This window comes from Pelobates fuscus, chromosome 13, assembly GCF_036172605.1.
Source record: "Pelobates fuscus isolate aPelFus1 chromosome 13, aPelFus1.pri, whole genome shotgun sequence".
In the NCBI taxonomy this organism is placed as follows: domain Eukaryota; kingdom Metazoa; phylum Chordata; class Amphibia; order Anura; family Pelobatidae; genus Pelobates; species Pelobates fuscus.
This window is the reverse complement of record NC_086329.1, coordinates 68506559-68531985: the sequence shown is the minus strand read 5'-3', so window position 1 is coordinate 68531985 and position 25427 is coordinate 68506559. Positions and strand designations below refer to the sequence as shown.

The following is a 25427-nucleotide window of genomic DNA, read 5'->3' as shown; positions in this document are numbered from 1 at the left end:
GAGGGAGGGGGCGGAGCTAACTACCATGCTCCCTCCCGGTTCCCATAATTCCCAGCATCTACAGATCATAGAGTAATCCCTACTCTATGATCTGTAGATGCTGGGAATCATGGGAACCGCGAGGGAGCTTGGTAGTTAGCTCCGCCCCCTCCCTCAGTCCTCCTGTGCTGACAGCTATGCTGCTGTCAGTATCAGTGAGTGTGCTGCTGGATCGCTTAGGCGGCCGCCCGGCACACTCACTGATACTGACAGCAGCATAGCTGTCAGCACAGGAGATGGGGCTGCCGGCCGCAAGGTGAGTAATCACCTCAGAGTGTGCCGCCGGACCGGCCACCCGGCGGCACTGACATGCGGCCGGCGGCCGCGATTTTATTAGACAGCAGGGCTCCCTCTCACTCTCCAGCCCCCCAGGTGCCGCGGCCCACCGGGAAATTTCCCGGTATCCCGGTGGGCCAGTCCGGCCCTGCACCCAGACCACTTCAATAAGCTGAAGTTGTCTAGGTGCCTACAATGGCCCTTTAAGCGAGAATATACAGCAGAAAAGTGAGGCAGTTCTGATGTGATCCAACTTGCCAACATAACTGTCTTGCTTGCAACTGCTAGTGTACGTAATCATGCTTTTTGACCTCTAGCTCAATTTGATTTGATTCAGTAGAAATACCAAATAACGCCCATTCTGGTGCTAAAGCAAACTTGAGATTCAGGACCTCTTTACTAGAGGTTTATATCCTTGTCCATACGACACAATGTAACAATTCTGCCTCCTGCTAGTTACATTAGCCATTTTAAATTCAGAAGCTTACCGCATATGCCATATAATATAGGGGGCGGACTATTTAGGGGCGAGGGGTGGAAGTTAAAGCTGTAAATGGTTACGAAATTTCTGGGTCAAGAAATTCCCATACCATGATGATGCCTATATTTGGATGTGAGGGCATCCCTTCCTTAAAATTCAGTTTACTCAAGGTTCCCATATCCTCTGGAAGGTTTTTAACGTGCCTCTAACTCTAGCTGTTAGGTCGTCCATTAGGTGAACCTCTTTTATCCTATTTATCACCCCTTCTATGGATGGTGTGTTTGAATAGTGTTGACCATCATAAAGCAACCGGAAGACAGATATGAAATACATGCACCTAGCATTTGAAATGGGCACGACGATTACACTCTCATGTACTATAAGATAGGGCAATGCCCAATGAATAGTTCTATGTGACAGATGTTCGCAAATTGTTTACGTTGCATTCCGATTGTTACCTGACAATTGTCTGTATACTTTTTGTCAATACAAAAATAAAGAATTATAAAAAAAAATATCAATCAGTTTACTCCCAAGGGTAACTACACTGTATGGAGGACGTGGCACTTCAGTTTTAGAGGTTTCCATATTTAGTGCCAGACTTCACAGGTAGTGTATAATAAAAGATTGTTTTTGACCTCAGGTGGGAAATAATATAGCAAAATATGTTGTAAGGTTAACAATTGTGTGTCTGGGCAAAGGACTGCACTTGTTGAGGCTACGTATAAGTGAGACAAACCTGGATCCAATCAAGCGAGAAGAAGTATAGATACCAGATTATATTCTGATAAATTTGGGAAACTAAACCACCCTTGGGTTTACAGCTGTTGTAGCTTATGTGAGGTGAGGACATTTGCAAATTATGGAAAACCATAAAAATGTTCAAAGGATTGGTTTTGTTCTTTGAATTCATTGGGTCCATGCCCTTTTTCCCCTGTGACCTCACATATACCTATTCTCCCACCCTCTCTTGTATTTCCAAAGGATTTCTTGAGCATTTTAAGATCCTTCCTTTTCAAGGCTACATTTTCCAAAATATTCGACAGTCGAAAGGCATTAGATCAGCTTCATCTCATTGAAGTAGTTATAGTGTCTGGAGTCCCCCACATTGTTCTGCTTTTAGCCTATCACAGTGCCAATTGCTGGTATGAATAGATATGGCTATATGTGTGTAGTCTCTGACTTAGCCACACCATGGGGCATAACTATGGGTAGGCGGTGACCCTTATTCAGTGATAAACTCTTCGAAAATGAACACTAAATAGTGGGACAGTGCCAGAGACTCCAGGTGTATAACCAATTCAATGAGATGAAATGTTTATGGTGCCCACAGTGTCCCTTTAATCAAATGCTTGGCTGACGTTTGGTGTAGGGTGGAAGGTTCGTTCATGATGTATAGAGCACTAAACTAATGTTGTAGCTAGGCAGAATCATAGTCACGAAGGATTGCATTTGAAGAAGGTCTTCTCTGCTGGGAGAGACATTGGTTAAACATTTGGGGAAGAATTTAAACTAAGCATGGGGAATACATAAAAGGTTGCAAAATGTATTTAGAACAGAAAGGAGTTAGAAGAGGGTAAAGATGGGGAGGGGTTACATTGGCATTGGATGTAGATCATTGGTTCCCAAACCAGTCCATGGCAGTCCAAGATTAAGGGATAACCCAGTTGTGTCTAAGGTGGTTTTAAGGGGAGGGAAGAGAGAAGAAGGAAAAAAAAAAAAAAAAAAAAAAAAAAAAAGCACCTTAGGCACAACTGGGTAATCCCTAAATCCTGTATTGGTAGGGTTGCCTAAAGCAGAGTTCTGCAACATTTTAACACCCGTGGCCTGGCAAAAAGAGGAGAAATATTTTGCGGACCGGCGTCAACCAGAAATGAAAAAACAATGGTATGTGTGAGGGATGCAGTGTGTGTGCGTGAATTATTGTGGGTCTGTGGGGTTGGAGGATAGATTAATAAATAAGAAAAATTTAAATTAATAAAAATAATTTTAATATCCCCCCTCCGTGTTTACCTTTGCCTGGGAGGGAGGACAGTGCAAGACAATCCCCAGTGGTCTGGTGGGGAAGCCCTGGTGGTCCCAGTGGTGAGAATGAACTCTAACCTGCAGCTCAGGCTAGAGTTCACTTTTGCGAGATTCAGAGCGTTGCCACGGTAACCACGGCAAAGCTCCGAGCTCACGAGAGGAGAACCCGGCGGAGCTGCAGGTTAGAGCTCCCCCCGGGTCCTCTCTCCTCCCTCTCCTGCCAGCAATACACTACTAGCGGGCCGGTAAGGGAGATCTCTGATCTCCCCTTCGGTCCTGCAGAGCCAGCAGGGGAGAGGGAGGCACAGTTCCTGGTGCTATGATCATGTGATCATAGCACCGGGGACATATTTTGCGGCAATTTATTGCCGATCCGTGAAAGCTTTTTCCAGACGGTATAGTCGGGGGAAAGCTTTCGCGGACTGGCAAATTCTTGCGGACCGGAGCCGGTCCGTAGACCACTGGTTGGAGACCAGTGGTCTAGAGGACTTGTTTGGGAACCACTGATGTAGATTATAAAAATAAATTCAATGGAGACCCAAAGGCTGATGTTAACATGAAAAGTCTTCTTGCTAATGCAAGGAGTATGAGTAATAAAATGGGGAAACTAGAATTATTTGCATATGATAAACATACCACAGTACATCATATGAATATATGGGGGAGGGAAACGCATGACTGGGCATTTAATTTGAAATGGGTATCCATATGGTGTAATTTATGCCACCATAACCACTAGTGGTTTTCTATAATGCTTAGAATTTAACTTTAATGAGGAACAGGTGCAACATATACCAGTTTAAATTTAGTAAAACCCAAACAGTAAGTGTAGAATGCAACATATACATCTCCTTCATTCTCTATCACTAGATCTAGAAGTAATGATTCACATTTCATACTTTGTACTTAAAGCAACAGCACATCAATTGAAATGACTAGGAAATAACATTATTGTCTGTTTAGTATGGACTTTTAGCTTTATGATAAAATATTTACTGATGGTGCCATCTAGTGGGCATTTTTCAGAATAACAGATAGTACAGGCTTTATACCGTAAATGAGGAGTAAAACACTGATAAAGTAATAAAAGCAACAAAAAGGGTAATAGTATACAAAAGTGTGTGAAAATATGTGGTGTTAAATGCACTCACAAGAGCAATAAAAGAAGAGAGCATATCACACCCCAGGGTTACATTCTCAGGGAACTCCAATCTTCCAAAATATATTCTTGAATATAAAAAGAAAATACAAACATAGTGCAGAATGTCAAGTTGAACAGACGGATATAATAAACTATCACACTTACAATATAGAATTCTGCACCATAAGCCTGCTTCTATAGCCACACCTCTCATGCCAGAAACACTTCCTTATCAAAAGGATGCACACAGGCCCCACTAGCACGGAGTGATCGGAATTTAATTCACAGCCTGGCTGCAGACATTTAGAGAAACTATAACCAGGTAGTGATATCCTTACTATATGCCTCCATGGGTGTCCTCTTATTCTAATGTAGTTTGTTAGTTCAGATCACTGAGTAGTGTCAGAGGCTGAACTGTTTGCATACCTTGTTGATAAGGAAGTATTATTTCTGGAGTGAGGATGTGTGGCTAAAGAGGCAGGCCGGCCTATGGTGCTGCATTATGCAAAACATTTCTTTATTTTATGCAAAAGCTTTAAAAATTTGAGCACGCAACAAAAAAAACTCAGCATATTAATGAGGCCAGAACCTCTAAATGCATTAAAGTAGTAATAGAAAAAGCAGGTAATAGGCGCTCACTAAAATAGTTAAAACAAAAACACAAATAAAATCCAATGGTATAGTATGTATTATAAATAGTGGTAAGAAAAGAAGTAAGTATCCCACTTACGATTTCCAGAGCAATGACTTGCTCTGGTGATGAAAGCTAATGGGATCCCCTTGGTGGGGATTATACCACCATTACCTTTCATCACCAGAGCAAGTCATTGCTCTGGAAATCGTAAGTAGGATACTTACTTCTTTTCTTACCACTATTTATAATACATACTATACCATTGGATTTTATTTGTGTTTTTGTTTTACGCACGGCTGTGGAGCTTTGGATACTACACTCCATCACTATATCCCAGGACGGGGATTATACCGTCCAGGCGCTATACGGCAGAGCTCTCAGTAGCTCTGCAAAGTGTGAGTTAGCCCTTTTACTGGTTTTCCATATATGTATTTTAAAATACACCTATTTTATATTGACATATTGCACTATTATTTGTTTTATATTTGTATTCCCTCAAGGTTTATATCCACTACCATATTGTTGGAATACCATATATGTATGTATATATTGTTTTTACAATTTACTATCCTCTATTCCTCTGTGGCGCGGTCTACCACTCTGTTTTTGCACATTCAAGTAGTAATGGTGCCCAGAGTGTAAAGCTAAAGTTGTTTTGGTGCTTAAAGTGTTCCTTTAATAAAGTAGCTAACTACAGACAATTTGTTACATCGCTGACATGCGTTCAGCAAGTTTGGCCTTTTTGACATCCGTTTTTGCTGTTGATCCAAAAGAAGGCAAAAAACCCAGGTTGACGCGCTTCAAATTTTTCAAACTAAGAAAAATAAAAATCCCTTCTTGGTGCCAGAATGGCAGTCAAATCTCTCCTTGGATCAAGAAGCTATTACCCCACAAATAAAAAATTATATCCCCGAATATTATGTTTTGCAAGTATTTATCCAATCTGTTTACACATCTGTATAGACTGATGAAACCACCTCATCTGCTTCTTTCATGGATAAAACTGCTACATATACTTTAATGTAAAATAAAACAGACTTCACATGAATTCAAAATAGTTTTTTGTAATATTTTATTTGTTTGTTATCAAAGACAATGCCAAGAAACAATGAAATAATAACCCGCTCATGATGTATTGTACAAAAACAAACAAAACATAAAAAAAAAAAAGAGAAAATGAAATCCTTCCTACGACAACAGTAAATGGTTTCTTTCTTCTGATAAGGTGTTCACTGCTAACAATGTGACACTAATTAAGGGACTTACCTGAAGCATAATTAAAATAATCTAACCATTTCCAATATGGAGTGTTTCTGGCAGTCTGAATGCTAGTTAAGGATAAACTGCTCAGTAATTTAAGCTGCACCTGTACAGGTAAACCAGTTGGTTACAGGCACCAGTCAAAAACTTGCATGTATAAAACATCATGTCACTCTAATTGCACAACATGGCAGTGTTAATAGTCTGAGGAGTATTGTCAGTATATGGCAAAGAAGAGAGCACTGATGCTCATTTAATCAGTAAGAGCATGATTCGGAGAAGTCCTCCCTTCAACCACATATGAAACAGTATTTGTACTGTAAAATACCAGCTCTCCAGAGATGTTTAAGGAAGATTTTCATTGGTTTAAATTTCCTTTTGTTTGAGCTAATGTTAAATTCTTTTTTTTTTTTTTTTTTAAACATAAATAAAAATGGCAAACCAGTCCCTCTTCTCAGCTGATGCATCGTTTTGCAGTTGGCACGTTTAGGTTTGTGGAAAAAAAAAAAGTTGTTTTCAGTTTTATTTTTCCGCTTCTGGGTATGTTGGGTATTTAACGAGCTCGATTTTTTCTTTTACTTTGTAGGAGGGGTATAGACCAGTCCTGCCTAGTTTGCGGTTTATGCCCTTAGAGAAGCCATCCCAGTGGTTTCCAGCCACACCAATGATGTCCCCAGGTTCCATGGGTATATCCTCTGCATTTCGCGGGTGATGGGGATACACTGCAACCTGATTGTGAGCATTTTGTCCACCAAAGTAATAAATATCATCCAGGGAATGGAAGTAGGTTGAAGCATCGGGATGGTGTGTCTGCATGATTTCATAGGCAACTCGACAGACCTTGGGAAGAAAAAAAAACAAAAAATAATTGATAAATGTAAAGGGACATCAATTAAAACAGTCACAGATCCTGGTTGGTAAAGAAAAACAACAACAAAAACAACAACCAAATCATAGCAATGTTTTAGTATGATGGGAGTAAACCACCAAATTACAAGGGTTTACAAAACTGGATTTACCTCAAACGTCTTAAACATCCCCTCTTAACATGACTTTGTAACCTTCAGTAAATTTGGAAAGAATGGAATATGCATGAGCTAATCTGACCCAATTGATCTCTGCCTACCAATACTGTCCAGGTTAGACAACATTGCATTTGATAACTGTAGTTTTTAGAATATCAGTGCAACAAAAGTGTGAGGGGGCAATGGGTGCCAAGAAAAACCCAGGTTTTTGTCAATTGAGAATAAGTACGAGTACTGAGAGCAAATGTGTTAGTAATCAAACAGTCTTTATCAATAAATATTAAAAAGTTTTTTTTGCTAATCATAGAATGTACATACAAAAAATGGGGGGGAAATTATGTACTAAATGGTATGCTGTCATTTGCTTAGTATAAACTAGTCCAATATATTTACAACAGACAGACTTTGTTGTACAGATATATCAGTTCTTTATATATAACAAATGTAGCAGAGAAAATAAATTAAAGGGACACTATAATCACCAGAACAACTACAGCTCATTTTAGTTGTTCTAGTGAGTATAATGATTACCTGCAGGCATTTCCATGCTAACATTGTTGAAATGGCAGTGTTCACATTGCCCACTGGGGATACCTCTAGTGGCCACTCCTCAGATGGCCACTGAAGGTCCTTCCTGACGCAATTCGATCAGTGTCTACACGCTCTGCATGGAGACGCTAAACTTTCCTTATAGAGATGCATTGACTCAATGCATCTCTATAAGGAGGTGCGGATTGGTCAAACTAGCATTTGACCACGCCCTGCCTCCCTAAAGGAAAGCATTGGATTGGCTGAAATATTAAATTCTGATGACGTCAGCAAGGAGGCGGATCAGGGGCGGGGCCAGTGCCGGCAGACCCGTGACGCAATGGAAATAAAGTAAGTTTTCTTACCTTTTAAGAGGTTAAGGTGGGGCAAGCCACCTAAATGGTAGTTTTAACACTATATGGTCAGGAATACATGTTTGTGTTTCTGACCCTAAGGTGTTCCTTAAAAGATCAATAGATGCAGGAAGTAACAATGTTGCCGGATAGAAGTATATAAATGCCTATGAAAAGCTCAAAAAGATCTAAAGAGAAAGAAAATATAAGCTGTGTGTACTTTGTGTGTTTATTATGGGGTGCTAAAACTATCTAACTAATCTATTTTCAGTAATCAATTGTCCCTGTATAATATAATTACAATCTCATCCTGTTTTCGATCTAACAAAGATGCAAGTTCCTGTTTATGGCAAATAGCCATTTCAAGATTTGAATCCCTGCTTCATAGTTTACCTGTATGGGAGAGCGTTTCATACTTTTATTTAATTTCTTCACTAGGTAGCACTTAGACAGCACTATGTTCTTAGTAGTTAGTGTTTGCATTTAGCATCCTGTCGGACCGGACATCGGGAAATAGCATTTGTAGTTCGCTTAGCAGTATCCTGTGAGGGAGCTTTGGAACTTTTATTGGTGTTAGGGTGATCCACCCCGGAAGCTTCAACGACTTTGACAGGCAGGCTATCGCTAGTGTGGGGGCTCTTTTGTGTTTGTTTTTCTTTTTTGGTCGGCAAGAGCCAGTGTGCTTTATCTGAATTAATTCTGGCAGCTAACAGGGCGGGGGTTCTTTATTCTAATGCACCCTCAAATCTGTCCTGGGAAGCCTTCTGGGGGGTTTATTTAACCCTATTTTCTAGTACAACTGCGCAATTTATCTGTTGCCCCTCCACTTTCCCTGAACCTATCTGGTCCACCTTCTTTTCTGTGTATTCAGAGTTACTATTTAGGATTTCTTGTTTCAAGGGTCTCCTCTTTCTACATTTTCTATATTTGGGTTATCCCCTATTGAGTAACTGTGTGTTAGGCACCTCTAAGGACAGACTTTACCCACTTCACACATTGGTTGTGATGGTGCGTATCAGTCTCCCTTTTTTTTTTCTTCAAATTTTGTATGGGAGATCACCTCTCACATATCATATGTGGTGTCTCTTTTGTTAAAGAGACAGAATAGGGACCAATACAACTTTAGCTTAATGAAGCAGTTGGGGTGTATAGATCAAGCCACTGGAGCTTTGCTGCTCAATTTTCTGCCATTTAGTTAAATCACTTTGTTTTATGGCTCACACACCTCCGTGCATGTGACTTACACAGCATTCCTAGACCCTTCCTGTAAAGTGATATCTAATATTCCTTTATTGCACAGCCTGTTTAATTTAAAATTGAGTTAGCAACAATTTGTCTAGGTTCCCTCTGTAATAGCAAAAGTAAGCTAAAACTTGAGATTAAGAACTAACCTGAAAGGGTAAGCTATGACATTTTTGCATGTTAACAAAATTCTGCTTAACCTAGTAACCTCCCGTTTGCCATACCAAAAGCGACAAAAACAAAAACAAAAACTTAGGAGTTACATCAGTTTGTTTTTCAGCCCTAGTAACATCTCAATGCATCTGACTTACTCAGCCTCCCAAATACTTCCATAGAACGCCGTAACGGCTTAAGCTCCCAGGAGGTGAGATGTACTCACCTCCGCCGCGATCCACTTCTGGAGGGCTGCCTCACAGCCCAGGCAGCCCTCCACCGGCAAATGAGGCCCCCGGTGGCCATGTGATCGATCACATGGCCCCCTATAGCTGCCTGTGGATCTGCCAGCAGGGGGACAGTATAAAATATTAGACAGTCCCCCTGCTGGTAGGTAGTGTAAAAAAAAAAAAAATTAGACAAGTGTAAAATTTAATTAAAAGTATTTTGATATATATAATATATGCATATATATTATATATATAATATATATATACATATTATATATATGTAACGTCATACAAAGTGTATTTTAATATTAATATTAGTATATATATGAATATTAAAATACACTTAGAATGACGTCACATATATATTATATATATAATAGATATATATACATATATATATGTGTAGAATTACAATAATAAATAAATAAAATAAAAGAAAATATTGAAACAAAATTTAATATAAATTATATATTCATATGTAATTTCATTCTAACTATTTTGTTATTAACATATATATATTGGTAACAAAATACACTTAGAATGACATTCTATATATCTATATATAAAATACAAATAAATATATATATATATATATATAGATAAATACATATAATTACATAAAAGATTACATTAGTATACACATAGAATTTAAAGCGGCACTGTCATGCCGAATCCCGTTTTTTTTTTTAACCCCCCTCCCGCCTCCACTACATCCAATTGACCCCCTAGTCACCCCCAAATGCCCCTAAACCCCCCAGATTACCTATTTTTAAATCTGTATCTTCTGCCCCGATCTTTATTCAGGGCGCCGCCATCTTTGTGTGGGTAGGTAAAGTCCCTGTGGGACACGTCATCTACCCACACTAGACAGACTGTGAGATTCCCGCACATGCCCAGTGAAACACCTGGACATGCGAACGGGAATTTCATCTATTCATTCATTCATCAGACAGACGAATGAATGAATAGAAAAATCAGACGAACAAACTAACACTGAGTATCAGTGTTCGTTTGTTCGATCAGTTTATTACAAGGAGGAAGCTACCGACGTGCAGCTCCCTCCTTGTAATATGTAAAGACAGAAGCGGTGGGGAGCTGTGCTCCCCACCACTTCATAAGCCCCCCAGGTCCCCCCCTCACTCTATGGGGGTCAATATGACCCCCATAATAGCACAAGGGAGATTAAAATCTCCCCAATGCCCCTACTCGCTATACCGCGAGTAGGGGCATGTCCACTAAACAGTGAGCAGCCTGTGGCTGCTCACTGTAAAAACATAAATGGTAATAAGGGGGGGGGGGGACCTACTGTCCTCCCCCCTGGCCCCCACCCCTGCGCGGTGGGTGGGGGCACTAATAAAATAATAAGGGGGGGGGGGGACCTACTGTCCTCCCCCCCGGCCCCCACCCCTGCGCGGTGGGTGGGGGCCCTAATAAAACAATAAGGGGGGGGACCTACTGTCCTCCCCCCGGCCCCCTCTCCTGCGTGGTGGGTGGGGGCCCTACTAAAACAATAAGGGGGGGGACCTACTGTCCTCCCCCCCCGGCCCCCACCCCTGCGCGGTGGGTGGGTGGGGGCCCTAATAAAATAATAAGGGGGGGGGACCTACTGTCCTCCCCCCGGCCCCCACCCCTGCGCGGTGGGTGGGGGCCCTAATAAAATAATAAGGGGGGGGGACCTACTGTCCTCCCCCCCGGCCCCCACCCCTGCGCGGTGGGTGGGTGGGGGCCCTAATAAAATAAGGGGGGGGACCTACTGTCCTCCCCCCCCCTGGCCCCCACCCTTGCGCGGTGGGTGGGGGCCCTAATAAAATAATAAAGGGGGGGGGGACCTACTGTCCTCCCCCCTGGCCCCCACCCCTGCGCGGTGGGTGGGGGCCCTAAATAAAGATAGGGGGGGGGGACCTACTGTCCTCCCCCCTGGCCCCCACCCCTGCGCGGTGGGTGGGGGCCCTAATAAAATAATAAGGGGGGGGACCTACTGTCCTCCCCCCTGGCCCCCACCCCTGAGCGGTGGGTGGGGGCCCTAAATAAAGATAGGGGGGGGACCTACTGTCCTCCCCCCTGGCCCCCACCCCTGAGCGGTGGGTGGGGGCCCTAAATGACCCCCCCCCCCATCAAGGTGACTAGGGGTCCCAAGCCCCGAGTCACACCCCCCTCCCCACCCCAAAACATTCTAACCCCTACCTACCCCCCTCACCCTAAAAATAGTGAGGGGGGAATAAAATAACTAACCTGTAAAAAAAAATAATTAAACTTACCATTTGACGTCTTCTTTTTTCTAAATTCTTCTTTCTTCAGCCCCCAAAAAGGCCAAATAAAAATCCATCATACCCGTCGTACTTTAAAAAAAAAAAAAAAAAAAAAAAAAAACAAGCGCCAAAAAAAAATGAATCCATGTTCACCCATGGAGGGCACGCCGCGTACTGAGCTCCGCAGGGCGGGTCAAGGCTTATATAGCCTTGCCCCGCCCTGCAATTAGGCTTAGAACACACTGATTGGTTGGTTTAACCCCTTAAGGACCAAACTTCTGGAATAAAATGGAATTATGACGTGTCAGACATGTCATGTGTCCTTAAGGGGTTAAGCCAATCAGAGTGCTCTGTGTCATTTTACAAGCGTGGGAAAATTCCAAAGAACTTTCCCACGCTTGTAAAATGACACAGAGCACTGTGATAGGATGGTTTTCAAGCCATCCAATCACAGTGCTCTGTGTCATTTTACAAGCGTGGGAAAATTCCAAAGAACTTTCCCACGCTTGTAAAATGACACAGAGCACTGTGATAGGATGGTTTTCAAGCCATCCAATCACAGTGCTCTGTGTAATTTTACAAGCTTGGGAAAGTTCTTTGGAATTTTCCCACGCTTGTAAAATGACACAGAGCACTGTGATTGGATGGCTTGAAATCCATCCTATCACAGTGCTCTGTGTCATTTTACAAGCGTGGGAAAGTTCTTTGGAATTTTCCCACGCTTGTAAAATGACACAGAGCACTGTGATTGGATGGCTTGAAAACCATCCAATCACAGTGATCTGTCATTTTACACAGCGTGGGAAAGTTCTTTTGAATTTCCCCACGCTGTGTAAAATGACACAGAGCACTCTGATTGGCTTAAACCAACCAATCAGTGTGTTCTAAGCCTAATTGCAGGGCGGGGCAAGGCTATATAAGCCTTGATCCGCCCTGCGGAGCTCAGTTTTGGGTGGGGTGGGGGTGGTGACTAGGGGCTTGGGACCCCTAGTCACCTTGATGGGGGGGGGGTTCATTTAGGGCCCCCACCCACCGCTCAGGGGTGGGGGCCAGGGGGGGGAGGACAGTAGGTCCCCCCCCTTATTATTTTATTAGGGCCCCCACCCACAGCGCAGGGGTGGGGGCCAGGACAGTAGGTCCCCCCCCTTATTATTTTACTAGGGCCCCCACCCACCGCGCAGGGGTGGGGGCCAGGGGGGGAGGACAGTAGGTCCCCCCCCCTTATTATTTTATTAGGGCCCCCACCCACAGCGCAGGGGTGGGGGCCAGGGGGGGAGGACAGTAGGTCCCCCCCTTATTATTTTACTAGGGCCCCCACCCACCGCGCAGGGGTGGGGGCCAGGGGGGGGAGGACAGTAGGTCCCCCCCCTTATTATTTTATTAGGGCCCCCACCCACAGCGCAGGGGTGGGGGCCAGGGGGGGAGGACAGTAGGTCCCCCCCCTCCTTATTATTTTATTAGGGCCCCCACCCACAGCGCAGGGGTGGGGGCCAGGGGGGGAGGACAGTAGGTCCCCCCCCTTATTATTTTATAAGGGCCCCCACCCACCGCGCAGGGGTGGGGGCCAGGGGGGAGGACAGTAGGTCCCCCCATCTTTAACCCCCGCGCTCACTGCTTACTAGACATGCCCCTACTCGCGGTATAGCGAGTAGGGGCATATTATTTACTAATACTAAGTAATCTTTACTTAGTATTAGTACATTTGGCTTCAAGACCAATTCAGGTCTTTCAGCCTTTTAGTAGATAGCTCCCTGATACCGTGGGAATTAGGGAGTTATCTACTAAGCGGCTGCAAGATGCAGCCACAGCAATGAATAGGATCGGAGTTTCATTCATTAGAATGAAATTCCGATACGATCAAAGTACCGAATTGCATCCTAACACCAATGGAGAAACTCTTCTCATTCTGTTAGGATGCAATTCGGCAGTTTTGCCGGCGTTCTGTCTAAGTGACAGGACTTTCGGCAATACTGACAGGAAGCATTGTGGGAACAGGGAGGAAAGCTAGGGATCATGGGAAAATTGCTCTGACCAGCGGAAATGAAGCACACTTTGCTCCTCCGCTGGTCAGAGCTGGTCAAGCGGAGGAATCCTCCATAAGGCAAAGAGTCCCTACTTTGTCTTATAATTTTAAAGAAAACTAAAGAAGAATGGAAGAAAAGAATAACAGATCCTGAGAGAGGCGGAGAAGAGGAAGAGATTGAGGAAAGGTAAGTTCGGCATGACAGTGCCGCTTTAAATACCTATAAATGCATATATATTAAAATTCTATGTGTATATTTAAATAATCTTTTAACATAATTAGGTGATTTTATTAATTAAAATTTGATTGGCATGCCTGACAACACAGGGAGAAAGTGCAGATAATTTAATTCGCAAGCACTATATTTGACCCTGTAACTCTCCAAGACACCATAAAACCTGTACTTAGGGGGTACTATTTTAATTGAGAGACTTCGCTGAACTCAAATATTAGTGTTTCAAACTGGTAAATTGTATTACAACGATGATATTTTAAGTAAAAGTTACGTTTTTTGCATTTTTTACAAACGGACGGCACATGGACTATATTATTGTTGTAATATGTTTTATTGTTTTAAAACACTAATATTTGTGTTTAGTGAAGTCTCCCGAGAATAACAGTACCCCCCATGTACAGGTTTTATGGTGTTTTGGAAATTTAGAGAGTCACATATAAGGCTTGCATTTCATTTTTTTGACATTGAAATTTGCCAGATTGGTTATGTTGCCTTCGAGAGCGTATGGTAGCCCAGGAATGAAAATTACCCCCATGATGGCATACCATTTGCAAAAGTAGACAGGGTTTGTGACTAAGTGGCTACTAAAAAAGACTAAACATACACCACTTTCAATACCTTGGCTTGTCTACTTTTTCAAATGCTATGCCATTATGGGGGTAATTCTCATTCCTGGGCTACCACACCGTCTCAAAGGTAACATTACTAATCTGGCAAATTTCTATTTAAAAATGGAACGTTCTATATTTGACCCTGTAACTTTCCAAAACACCATAAAACCTGTTAATGGGGGGTACTGTTGTACTCGTGAGACATCGCTGATTACAAATATGTGCATTTTTTTGCAGTAAAACCCAACAGTATTATGACATTTACAGCTAAAATGTGAGGCGGAACTACAAATTTTTAAAACAATTTAAAATTTCTCACAGTTTTTTTTATTTTATTCATAATAAATTATGTTTCATATATAAATATTTGATATGAAATGAAAGCCCTGTTTCTCCTGAATAAAATGATATATAAGTGTGGGTGCATTTAATATGAAAGAGGAGAATTACAGTCGCACAGACATATAGCGCAAATTTCAGTTTTTGTTCAGAACGTGTACTATTGACTCCGTCCTGAAGGGGTTAAACCTCCTTTAGTACACATTCCATTTAATTTAGAATGTATCATTTTCTGCTTTAGACCCTGCAGGAGCCTCCTGTGTCTGATTAAAGCTCTATTTTACAGAGAAGATTCCAAAACCTCTAAAGTAAGTTACCATCTGATTTTAAAAAAGTTTTCATGCAGACTGAGTCACAGCCAGGGGAGGTGTGGCTAGGACTACATAAACAGAAACAAATGTGATTTAACTCCTAAATGTCAGCATTAAGCAATGAAACTGCAGAGGCATGATCTATACACCCAAACTGCTTCATGGTATGATGCCTATAGTATCATTAAATGCAAAAAATTAAAATTAATATGGGATCCACGGAAATGCTTACTCTTAGGAATATGGAATTTTGGAGGCTCAATGACTGCAAGGAATTCTTATTGGAAAATAATCCACCCCCCCAAACCCCTCCATCTTCCACCAAAACAATCTTTATATTTATGTTACAAAAGTACCACTAAAATACTCTACAAAATAGACCGAAAAGAGGCACATTATAGCCTATGGCTTAACACGGAAGTCAAATAAACCAACAGCACGAATACACAAACAAGGCTTGCAACATGGCAATAGTACGGACTAAATTAATGGGCTAAATTAAAAGGTTATATAGCCCAAAGCCCTGGAGGGTAATTTTGATATTAATAAACGGTTAAAATAGGAAAACTCCTATCCCATTAAAACTTGTTCACTAGTGAGAAGCAGGGGATGGCAGTTGTATACTTTTTTTTACATTTTTATATAGTTACAACTATAGGCAAATGAACAGAAAACACATGAATAGCTAATGTAGGAGAAAGTGTAAAAGCAATTAAGAGTTCAGTTGGAAAAACTGACAGACTGTTATAGGAAGGAGATGCAACGTTTTCATGCAGAAGAAACCACAGCAGGATTAACCATAACGCAATCCGAGGCAGACGCCTAGGGTTTAAACATGGGCCCCAGAACCATCCTATAAGAATGAAAGGGGGGCCCAAACAGGCAACCCGCCAAGGGCCCTACAGGATCATAATCATTCCCTGGAGGAAACAAAGGCGGAAAAGACAACATGCTGAGGAAGTGGAGGCGAAATGAGATCGGGAAACTAAGGCAGAGAAATCACGAATAGAAAGAAACCTTAACTTTAATTAGAAGAGGTGCAGAGAGAAAACACTCGAGGACCAAAGAGTGATGGTTCCTTATCATCAAAGGACAGTGGAAGATAATAGACTTAGACAAAAATTAGTTTGAGACGGTCCATCCAAATCAAAATCCTTTTATTCTGCAAACTTTTTCTTGGGATTTACCTGTGGAGTCTGATTCATTGAATAAGACTCCGTATATAAATCTCAAATGCATCATTTTTTTTCTGGAGTGTTAGATGAATTTTGTCTAAAAAGATAATGAGTTTCCAAGGAAGGGAAAAAAATGGCTAGTTTAAATGACAGGCAAAATGATCATCATTAATTCCTGTGCAATACAAGAGATCAAGAATGCGCTACTGATCAAAAGTCTCAAAAGCAGCTGGAGGTGCAGAATAATTAACAGGGAAAACGGTAAAAGAGATCAGGCCACTGGCGACTTAAAGAACATCTAGAAGATGTCAAAAAGGATATTTAAGGAAAATTAACTAATCAGGAAATTAGAAATACATATAAAAGGTGTTGAAATAGTTTCATCTGTAGATTATAAGGCAACTGTAGAATTAGCATTGAAATTCTAATCAAAGACCATACATAACAAAATAGTTGCCTTATGCTAGTGCCTAGTTAGATCGCTTCTGAGCTTAAAATCTAAATAGCTATACTATGTTTTGTGTAGTACAAATATTTTTTTTAAGTCAATGCTTGTTATCTTGTTTAGAATGAGATACTATTTTATTTATGCATAGTTTTGTTTTTAGCACCTTTTTATGAAAAAGTCAACATTTTTCAAATTTACCTGTGAGGAAAAAGTGCACACGAGGAAGTCCGCTTGAGACAAGAAGTGGATGTCAAGAATAACTCCTCTGAGGGAATTTTCAGTGTATCTGTTATGCAAACCAGCCGACCAGGATATTGAATTATCACTAATAAATTCATATTGCGGATACCTAAAAAAAAAAAAATGAAAAAAATATGCAAAGCTGAAAGAAATACTGTGGCATAAAAAATAGATGAAATACAATTATTAGATGGTAAAAAATAAAGCAAAAAACTTACCCGAACAAATATAATCACTAAAAATATTTGCTGGGGTTTTCGTACTTAAAATCGAGGGAGTAGGGTAATAAACTACTGAATAAAAGCTGGATAAAACTACTGGAGGCAAGGAGTCACCACTCCCTATATATACAAACTAGTTTGTATAACTATTAGATGAACTATACTAAAATGCCTTCAATATTTAAGCATTACAACAGGGCTTACAATTTCAAATCATCCTCTAACCATAGGCGAGTGAAAATTCATCCCTGGTCGGTAGAAATTTATTCCTACTTTTTAATTGACCCTCCAGGCTTGCTGTGATGGGTACATTTTATACCTGTCTAGTAGCACACGACTTGACATTTTAAGGCTATACAAACAAAAATATGTAGCCTAGTGAGTTTTTTTTTTGGTATTTAAAGGACAACTAAAGGACAACTGTCACTGAAGGATCCTGTCATGTAATAGAGGTAGGGGTGACTTTTCCTCTTTTTCATATACTTCATTTAAAAATAATGATTTCCTATTTCAGATTTTTCAAAACGTATTATTCAAGCTCCACGTCACTCACTTGAAACGGGTTGATTTGACATTTGGTTACCTGATTGTGGACATTCTCCAGCCTAACTCATAATCAACTTATCTCTGGCCAGTCTCGCTTTTAAAAATGAGAAAAAAAAAACAAACAAAAACCCCACATTCTCCCCCCCCTCCCCTTTCCTTAATGTAGTTTTATTTTTCGTGTCTCTATTTTGTCTTTAAAGTTCTCTTTTAGAGCCACACCATTGTTTTTAATTTTTTGATTTGGTGTATGGCAATTGTGTTATAATAAAATAAAAGAGAATGAGTGGGAACAACCTGGCATTAAATGATTTATTTTTTTGTCTTTTACTGTAATATGACTTATATGTACCTACCACTTTTCTGCAATAAAAATATAATATAAATATAAAAGGATGTATACAAAGAAGTGTTTGGCAAATTCGTTTGTGGTATGAATGCGTTGCCGTATTTATTTTTGAAGTTCGTCAAATCCGCTTCACTCTAGAGCTATTTGCTACATAGCCAATGTAGAGAATGTAATTTTGTGTGCAACTTTATGCTGCCAAATTTGATGGTTACATCTACATATAAGAAGTATAGAATCTTTACTTTTCAATATATGTTTTTCAGGTTAATATAATAACCAATCAAATAATATAAAGGCATAGAGTGTCCCTACAGTTGTAAAGAATTACAAGAGCACGAGATACCTTCCATCAAACTCAGATTATAACTTCTTGGGGCAGAGATCAACCATCTTAATGTATGTAAGTGTAATGTACACCTACTATAACATCTGTAAAATTGATGGATACATCTACACTTAAATGTATTTTTCAGACCTCAATAAGGTTCATATTTGTTAAAATATAGGAGGTAAGTTTGGACTGGAGCTACCTATAGACAGCTTTCGGGGGTTTGGCTGTGGCGGGAATTTCTTGAGGGGTATTAAGGCTCTGTACTTCTGTGGTCCCGAGGTCTCCCTAGGGGAGGTATATCTGAGGCCTTCTGTATTGATATTAAGGCGGAAACCCATTTGTGTTCCGTGGAACACCAATTGGGAAATGCTGATCTAGGTTGAACAAGGCATAACCAGTGTACACATTGCAAATGGCGAGGATAAATAGAAACATTGGTTCATATGCTAGTTTATACTTCCGCTAGGCTAACTGCTAGGTGCAAAGGGCAAACCTAATTATAATAACTGACAGAGAACCAAGAATGAGGGGCCCAGTTGCAGGACTTTTCATTTTATTTGTCCCACCTCACAAATGCATATCTGTGAAACAAAGGGCCAAGTAAACATAATACTGAAAAAGTAAGTTTCCAATGAAGCATTTTTTTTAAATCAAAAATAGGACGGAAGTAGCAGACAGAAACTAATGATTGTAGACTAAAAACCCGTAGAGGGCCAATGTTAGACATCTATGCTAAGATTTTCTATACATTTTCTAAATATTCTGAAACTTACTTTGATTTTGCTTCTTGCAATAAAGCTGGGTCATCTGTTGCCAAGTAAACACGCTTTTTGTCTACCCGCATTCGTCTTGCAAGAAGCTGGAAATGTTCTTCTACATGGACCATGTATTCTTCAATTGGGTGGAAAGCTGCTTCAGTGCCAACTTTATCTGTTCTTCTGACATGAACCCTGAAAAGTAGAATGTGTTTATTTACTAAATGCACATGGTTCCAGTGTTCCTTTCAGCATCTATACACTGTCTTCAGTTATTATTCTCAAAGTAGCCATCGGGAGTCTGAGTGTCAACAACCAGTTTAGAGTCTGCTTTCCTTGTACTCATTTACTCTTTCCTAGCGCCCTCAATTTTAATTCATCCCTTCCGTTCCTTGTTTACGCTTTACTTCCTCTTCACCCCAAGTTACATTTTAGTTACATTAAAATATAGGCTTAAAAATACATGTCCCCCAAAATCAAGCCCAGTCTGCTGAACGAAAAGGGTCCTTGGACTGTCTTTTGGCCCCGGGTAGGAAGTTTGTAGTTAGGCCAGGCCCCGGCGACCATAACTACCAAGGCACTGTGCATTATATGACAGGCATAGGATGAGCTTGTTGATAATAAAAAGCAGCTCCCCCTGTATGGAGGTATGGGCTAACTGTTCTTCTAAGATGTATTCTAATTCCCAGTGGTTTCTATTTTCTATTATCTAGCAACTTTTCAGTTGATGTAGCTTATTGTGTTTCTAATTTTTTGTTCTACACATAACCATATCTATACATGTCTAGATTACATACGTCTTAGCTTAGCTCCCTGTTTAGTTATATGAAATCTTAACTCTTATCGCTATTCTACAAGCTCATAGAGTAAGGATTAGAGTGCATATAGCATGTGTCAGATCCACATATGTGGCCTCTCAGAGCAACTAAGCTTAGCCATGCGTTATGTTGAATTTTAATATATATGTGTATTGCAATAAATTTACGACAAGTTTGTACTTTCTTGATATGTATACTTTAACAAAAAACATGCATTGTCATCAAATGCCAAACAATTGTTATACTATGTCTCTTGATTAAGATTGCAATAGCTGTTGTGGCTTTGCAAATGTGTATGCCTAACTCTAACCTATGCACAACTAAAATAAAGAATTAAAAAAAAAAAAATACATGTCCATCAAGTTCAACATTTCACCTATGTTAATTTATTACATTTGAGATGCCTTTATTTTCTAATATCCACAAACACTGTTTTTCTGGTCTTTATTCAAAATTAAAATCATCCATTCTCCTTACTTATTTTGTGGCCTGCCTCTTATGGTGTTAACATGCTCAAGCTGGCAATCATTTTTTTTTACCACATAAAAGTGTAACTTTTCATGTCCTTTTTTCACTTAAAAAAACAAACAAAAAAATCTTTCTCAACTTACTCTTCCCACAAGTAATTTCGTTTTTATTTGAGAAAAAAAAATCTCTACATTATTAGTTATTAACATGTCCAACCATCAATTCTAGTGTGTGGTAGACATGAAGGTGACATTCAACAGATTCAACACCAGCATTATATAAAGTGTTTTAAATTATAGAAATTATAGATATATAGAGGTTAAGAAGTCTCTACTCAAACAAGCTTACAATCTATGAGGATTTTAGGTTGGTTCTCGCGAAAGACGCTTCTTGGTAAGGTGGTCCAACTGAGTTTCCAACCTAAGTTTCCCACTTCTAAGTCAGTGACAATATTACTGCTTTAACCAGCCGACAGGTATTATGCATAGTGTCCCTCTAACCCACCAAATCATGAGAATTATTTTATATAATGCAAATAGTGCTTACCCAATCACTGGATGTTTGAACCCCAGTTTTTTTGTAGCTTCCTCAATCTCCTTCTCCAACCATGGTTGAGGCCTGATCAAATATTTGACAAACTGTGAAACCCACCAAACAGCAGGATCACCATGTAAACCAATTAAACGATCTGCAAGGTCTTCTGGAACTCCGAGTGGAAGGTATGGTGGCCTTGGATGGAGGCTGTCAACAATAGGCAATTCTACAACTTGAACATCTTTATCATGTGCTTCACCTAAAGGGAAAAAAGGGCATAATTACCTCTGCTTTAGAACTGCTTAAATGCTGTGAAGTTGAAAACAAAGCTCTTCAATGGGGGTTACGATATATAGGTATTATACTATTATTCACATAGGCCTCATACGTTCCACTTGCCAATAGTCATATTGGGTCAGACTGTTATTTGTCTGGCTGCTGCTTAGTATAACTTGCCTCATGCTATGATTTCCCTGTTTGCTCTGTGTGCAACTGTGTAAAGCCAAAAAATAAAACCACATAGTGTACCCCTTTTTAGGCACTTGGTGCACATTTTTGCATTATCAAGAGTGAAGATTGGCTGAGAGCAATGGACTAACACTTCTGAATTTCCTGTGTCTCTTCCACCTCAGCATATTTTTTTTACGTTACCTGACCCACTCCTTAACTCACCATATTATCACAGTGGACCCTAGCAAAACTTGTCTGTTCCAAACCCCATGTTTTTTTTTTTATATCGTCATTGACTCCACCCAGTATTGGAGACTTGCATGTTTTTACTCTCTATCCTCTTCTGAAATGCCTTTTCATTTCTGTTGACCCCAGGCAAATTAATTAAGAGTAGTATCTTCATAAACTCAAGGCCAAATATTACTGAGGAGCATTCCAGGACAGAATGTTCCCTAAGCACCTAACCTAAGGTTGGAAAACTCCTTATCTGAATAATAAGGGCTACCAACTTACCTGACCAGTGCCCTGTGGAGGAACCAGATCTGTCGGTACAAGTCTCACTGACGGGCTTAAATACAGTTTCCCATCCACCAGTGGCATATCTCCAGCTCTGGGATTCCAGGATCAGTGTTCGTTGTGTTCCAAATGCAATCATGAAACAATAGACAACATGGTGCAGCTGGCAGCCATAGCCACAGCCTTTGTTGATGTTACATACAAGCTTCTTGGCTTTGCTGCAATCCTTCGGGTTCTGCGACAGGAAAAAGAAGAGTTGCATAAACAAAACATGATATGAAGCATATGCAAATGTATGGGTTCATGTTACAATGTATGCAAAAACATTGTAATTTGGTGCGCAATAAAAAAAACATATAAACACTCCATTTTGAAGAGGAAATTTAACGGACCATAAAACAAGTTTATTGTAGTGATTATGGTGTTAGGAAGCTAACTCTGCAAACAGAATGCCCAGCCAGCTCACTCCATTTATGTCAGTCCTCTGATTAGAAAGGGGTGAACTTTCAGCGTGTACCCGTACAGGACAGTCCCCACCCCTTTTAAAGAGCTGTACGTTGGGTATTATTATTTTATTATTTATATAGCGCCATCAGATTCCGTAGCGCTGTACAACGGGTGGACTAACAGACACGTAATTGTAACCAGACAACTGGACGTACAGGAACAGGGAGGTGGAGGGCCCTGCTCGATGAGCTTACATTCTAGAGAACATAGATAGAGGGTATGTATGTGCCTGGATGGCTAACCAAGCACTTAGCTTGGGAAATATAGATGCCAGTAGTTACAGGAAAAATGCCTGAGTGCCTGAGTTTTATGGTATTTGCAATGTCCCTTTAAGTTTCAAGAAAACGGATACATGTGGTTTTCAATAGTTTTGTACTGACAAGCGAAAATCCATAATCCAATAATGCATATGAAAGCGTGTTTACACTGTGCATGTGCAAGCTGGCTTGGTAAAATATACATTCCTCTGAGAACATATACAAATGCGTAACACAATCCTTTCAAAACCAAGGACCCATTTACCTGCAATTATTAAAAAGTTGTGTGCATTTCAGAAGAATGCAGACCAAAATGCACAGACCAAGAAGCTTATTTCAGATAGATAGAACTATAGATGTACAGTTAAGGATTGCACTAAATTGTCTTTAAAGGGTTACTCCAAGTATCACAACCACTTCAGTGACTGAAGTGGTCATGGTGCCTGCAGTCTGTTTCTCTAAAAAATGCTGCACACACAGAGTTTAATCTTTTTGCAGCTGGAGGTGTAACTCCACCTCTAGCAGCGTCATTGGGGCACCACCAGCCAGCTTGGCACAAGAGTTCCGGTCTTGCTAATGCCAATTCTGTACATATTTCTATGCACATAGGGCAATTCATTGGCTGAAAGCTTAAGTTTACCCTCTCAGACATGAAATGGCCGGCAGAATTAGCATCTGGTTTCAGCAGCTTTACACTAACTGAATGTCACCACAGACAGCAAGGGAAGACTCTCTGGACTTGGCTGTATCCATATAAGAGGGCAAATTATTGCAAAACTCCTATAATAACAAACACTACTAGTGGTTATTAGAGTTGGAAATTTATATCTGTCTGAACTGTAATTCCTCCGAATATGGGTCAATCGGGAATTCAACTGATTGCCCAAACTCCAAGCCAAAATGTACCCAAATCACTAACCAAATGAGCCGTGCAAAAGCAGAATATGTTTGTTTCCACGTGTGGCACCAAAAAGTAAGATGTGATATACTCGGGGATTTTAGGGTATATAAGACCACAAGTGTTCTCTGTATTTAGTCTTGAGGAAGTCTTGTGACAGAGACTAAACATGTAGACTCAGTGGAAAGCTTGATTTTCAGTTGCAGTGCTCTATAATATCAAGGAAGCCGCGGTCTTTTGTAAAGATACCAACCACAGCATTTGCTTGTCACCTCTCTTCGTGTTCCCTCAGCTATTTATCAACCAGATAGCCCCATTAAGGGGCAGAGGGGGGAGAGGGAATTTGACACATGGGGGGGCCGAGGAGGGAGAGGGAATGGGACACATGGAGGGGCCGAGGAGGGAGAGGGAATGGGACACATGGGGGGGGGCCTGGGCGCGGGAATGAGACACTGAGGGGGGGTGGAGGGGGATGAGATACATGAAAGGGGGCCCAGTGGATTCTAGTTATGCCTCTGAATGGTTGAATTATCCTTTAAATGGATGATTCAAGCTGATCTAATGTATAAAGTGAGGTAACCCAGTTAATACGCTCTTTATACCATATCCTGAGGTGGCTGTAGGCATGTATATCCAAGAACACAGAAACAATGTATTATAGATTCTGTTACAGTTTAGTTAGCATGTAGTAGGGATGAGCTCTCTCACCTGTAGATAGGTAATTCTTCTTTGCACCAGATTTGTCAAATCTTTGGCCTCTTTCTCTCGCCAATCACCTGCACCATCTGCTTGACTGAGGTAGTATAAATCTGTCATCACTGATCTGCAAAAGAGATGAAGAAAAAAAAGGATGTGAAAGGCAAACTGTAGGTAACTTGTTAGCAAATGCCAATATAAGCAGGGTACAAAGAATGCACAAATCTTTACTTACACTTTAATAGTCAAAAGTAGACATCAAGATTTGCTTTTGGTTTGAGACTGTAAAAAGAAATCCTACACACGATAGTCTAGTATTAATGATAATCTGGCATTAAAGGGACACTATAGGCAACCAGACTACTTCATATCATTGTGCAGTGTCCCTATTCCCTTAATCCTGCAATGTAAAGCATTGCGGTTTTCGAGAAACTGCAATGTTAACATTTCAGTGTTAAGACTACCACTAGACGTGCTTCCTGCAGTTTTGTAAAACCGGGTACACTCAGTGCGGACATGTGCATATGGTCGTTCTCCTCTTTGTTCCGGTCTTTAACCCCTTAAGGACACATGACAGAAATATTCCTTCATGATTCCCTTTTATTCCAGAAGTTGTGTCTTTAAGGGGTTAAATAAATAATTTAAAACAAAAAAACAATGTATATTTCCTTTTGCAGTGAAAACGGTAAACTACGTTAAAGATTTATATGCAACATGATAAGTTAATTTTTCACCCTAAATGTCTGTTATTGTGAGGTCACTGCCTAAACACATATTGACCTTATGAATTTGTGGTTTTCTGTTAGTCTATTGGGAGAAAAAGAAACAAGAAAAATGACGACTAGTTAAAATTTTTGTTGTTTCTATAAAAAAAATCTATTAACTATAGCATAATTTTACATTATAAACGCACAATTATATTAGCCATCTCTTTAAGGGAATTCAGAAACAAACGTGCACAGTAAACATTGCAAATCTTTTCTGTTATAAGCCTAAAAACACAAGGAGGAGGAGAAGGTTATACAATTGAAATATTAGAGTATGACCTAGTTTTTTTTACTGTTGT

At 40.4% G+C, this 25427-nt stretch overlaps 1 protein-coding gene across 2 annotated transcripts in view; it reads right to left on the bottom strand.

Annotated features, from left to right (window-relative positions):
- Nucleotides 1-5651: 5651 nt before the first annotated feature.
- FUT8 (fucosyltransferase 8) overlaps nucleotides 5652-25427 on the bottom strand; it is a 173286-nt gene continuing 153510 nt past the window's right edge. For both annotated transcript variants that reach the window (XM_063438912.1, XM_063438911.1), the window contains exons 5-10: nucleotides 24374-24488; nucleotides 22001-22238; nucleotides 21050-21296; nucleotides 19236-19412; nucleotides 16977-17127; nucleotides 5652-6696 (exon numbers count right to left, since the gene is read on the bottom strand). In XM_063438912.1, the coding sequence (XP_063294982.1) occupies nucleotides 6379-6696; nucleotides 16977-17127; nucleotides 19236-19412; nucleotides 21050-21296; nucleotides 22001-22238; nucleotides 24374-24488 (1246 nt within the window). In that variant the 3' untranslated portion in view covers nucleotides 5652-6378. The remainder of the gene's footprint in view (nucleotides 6697-16976; nucleotides 17128-19235; nucleotides 19413-21049; nucleotides 21297-22000; nucleotides 22239-24373; nucleotides 24489-25427) is intronic.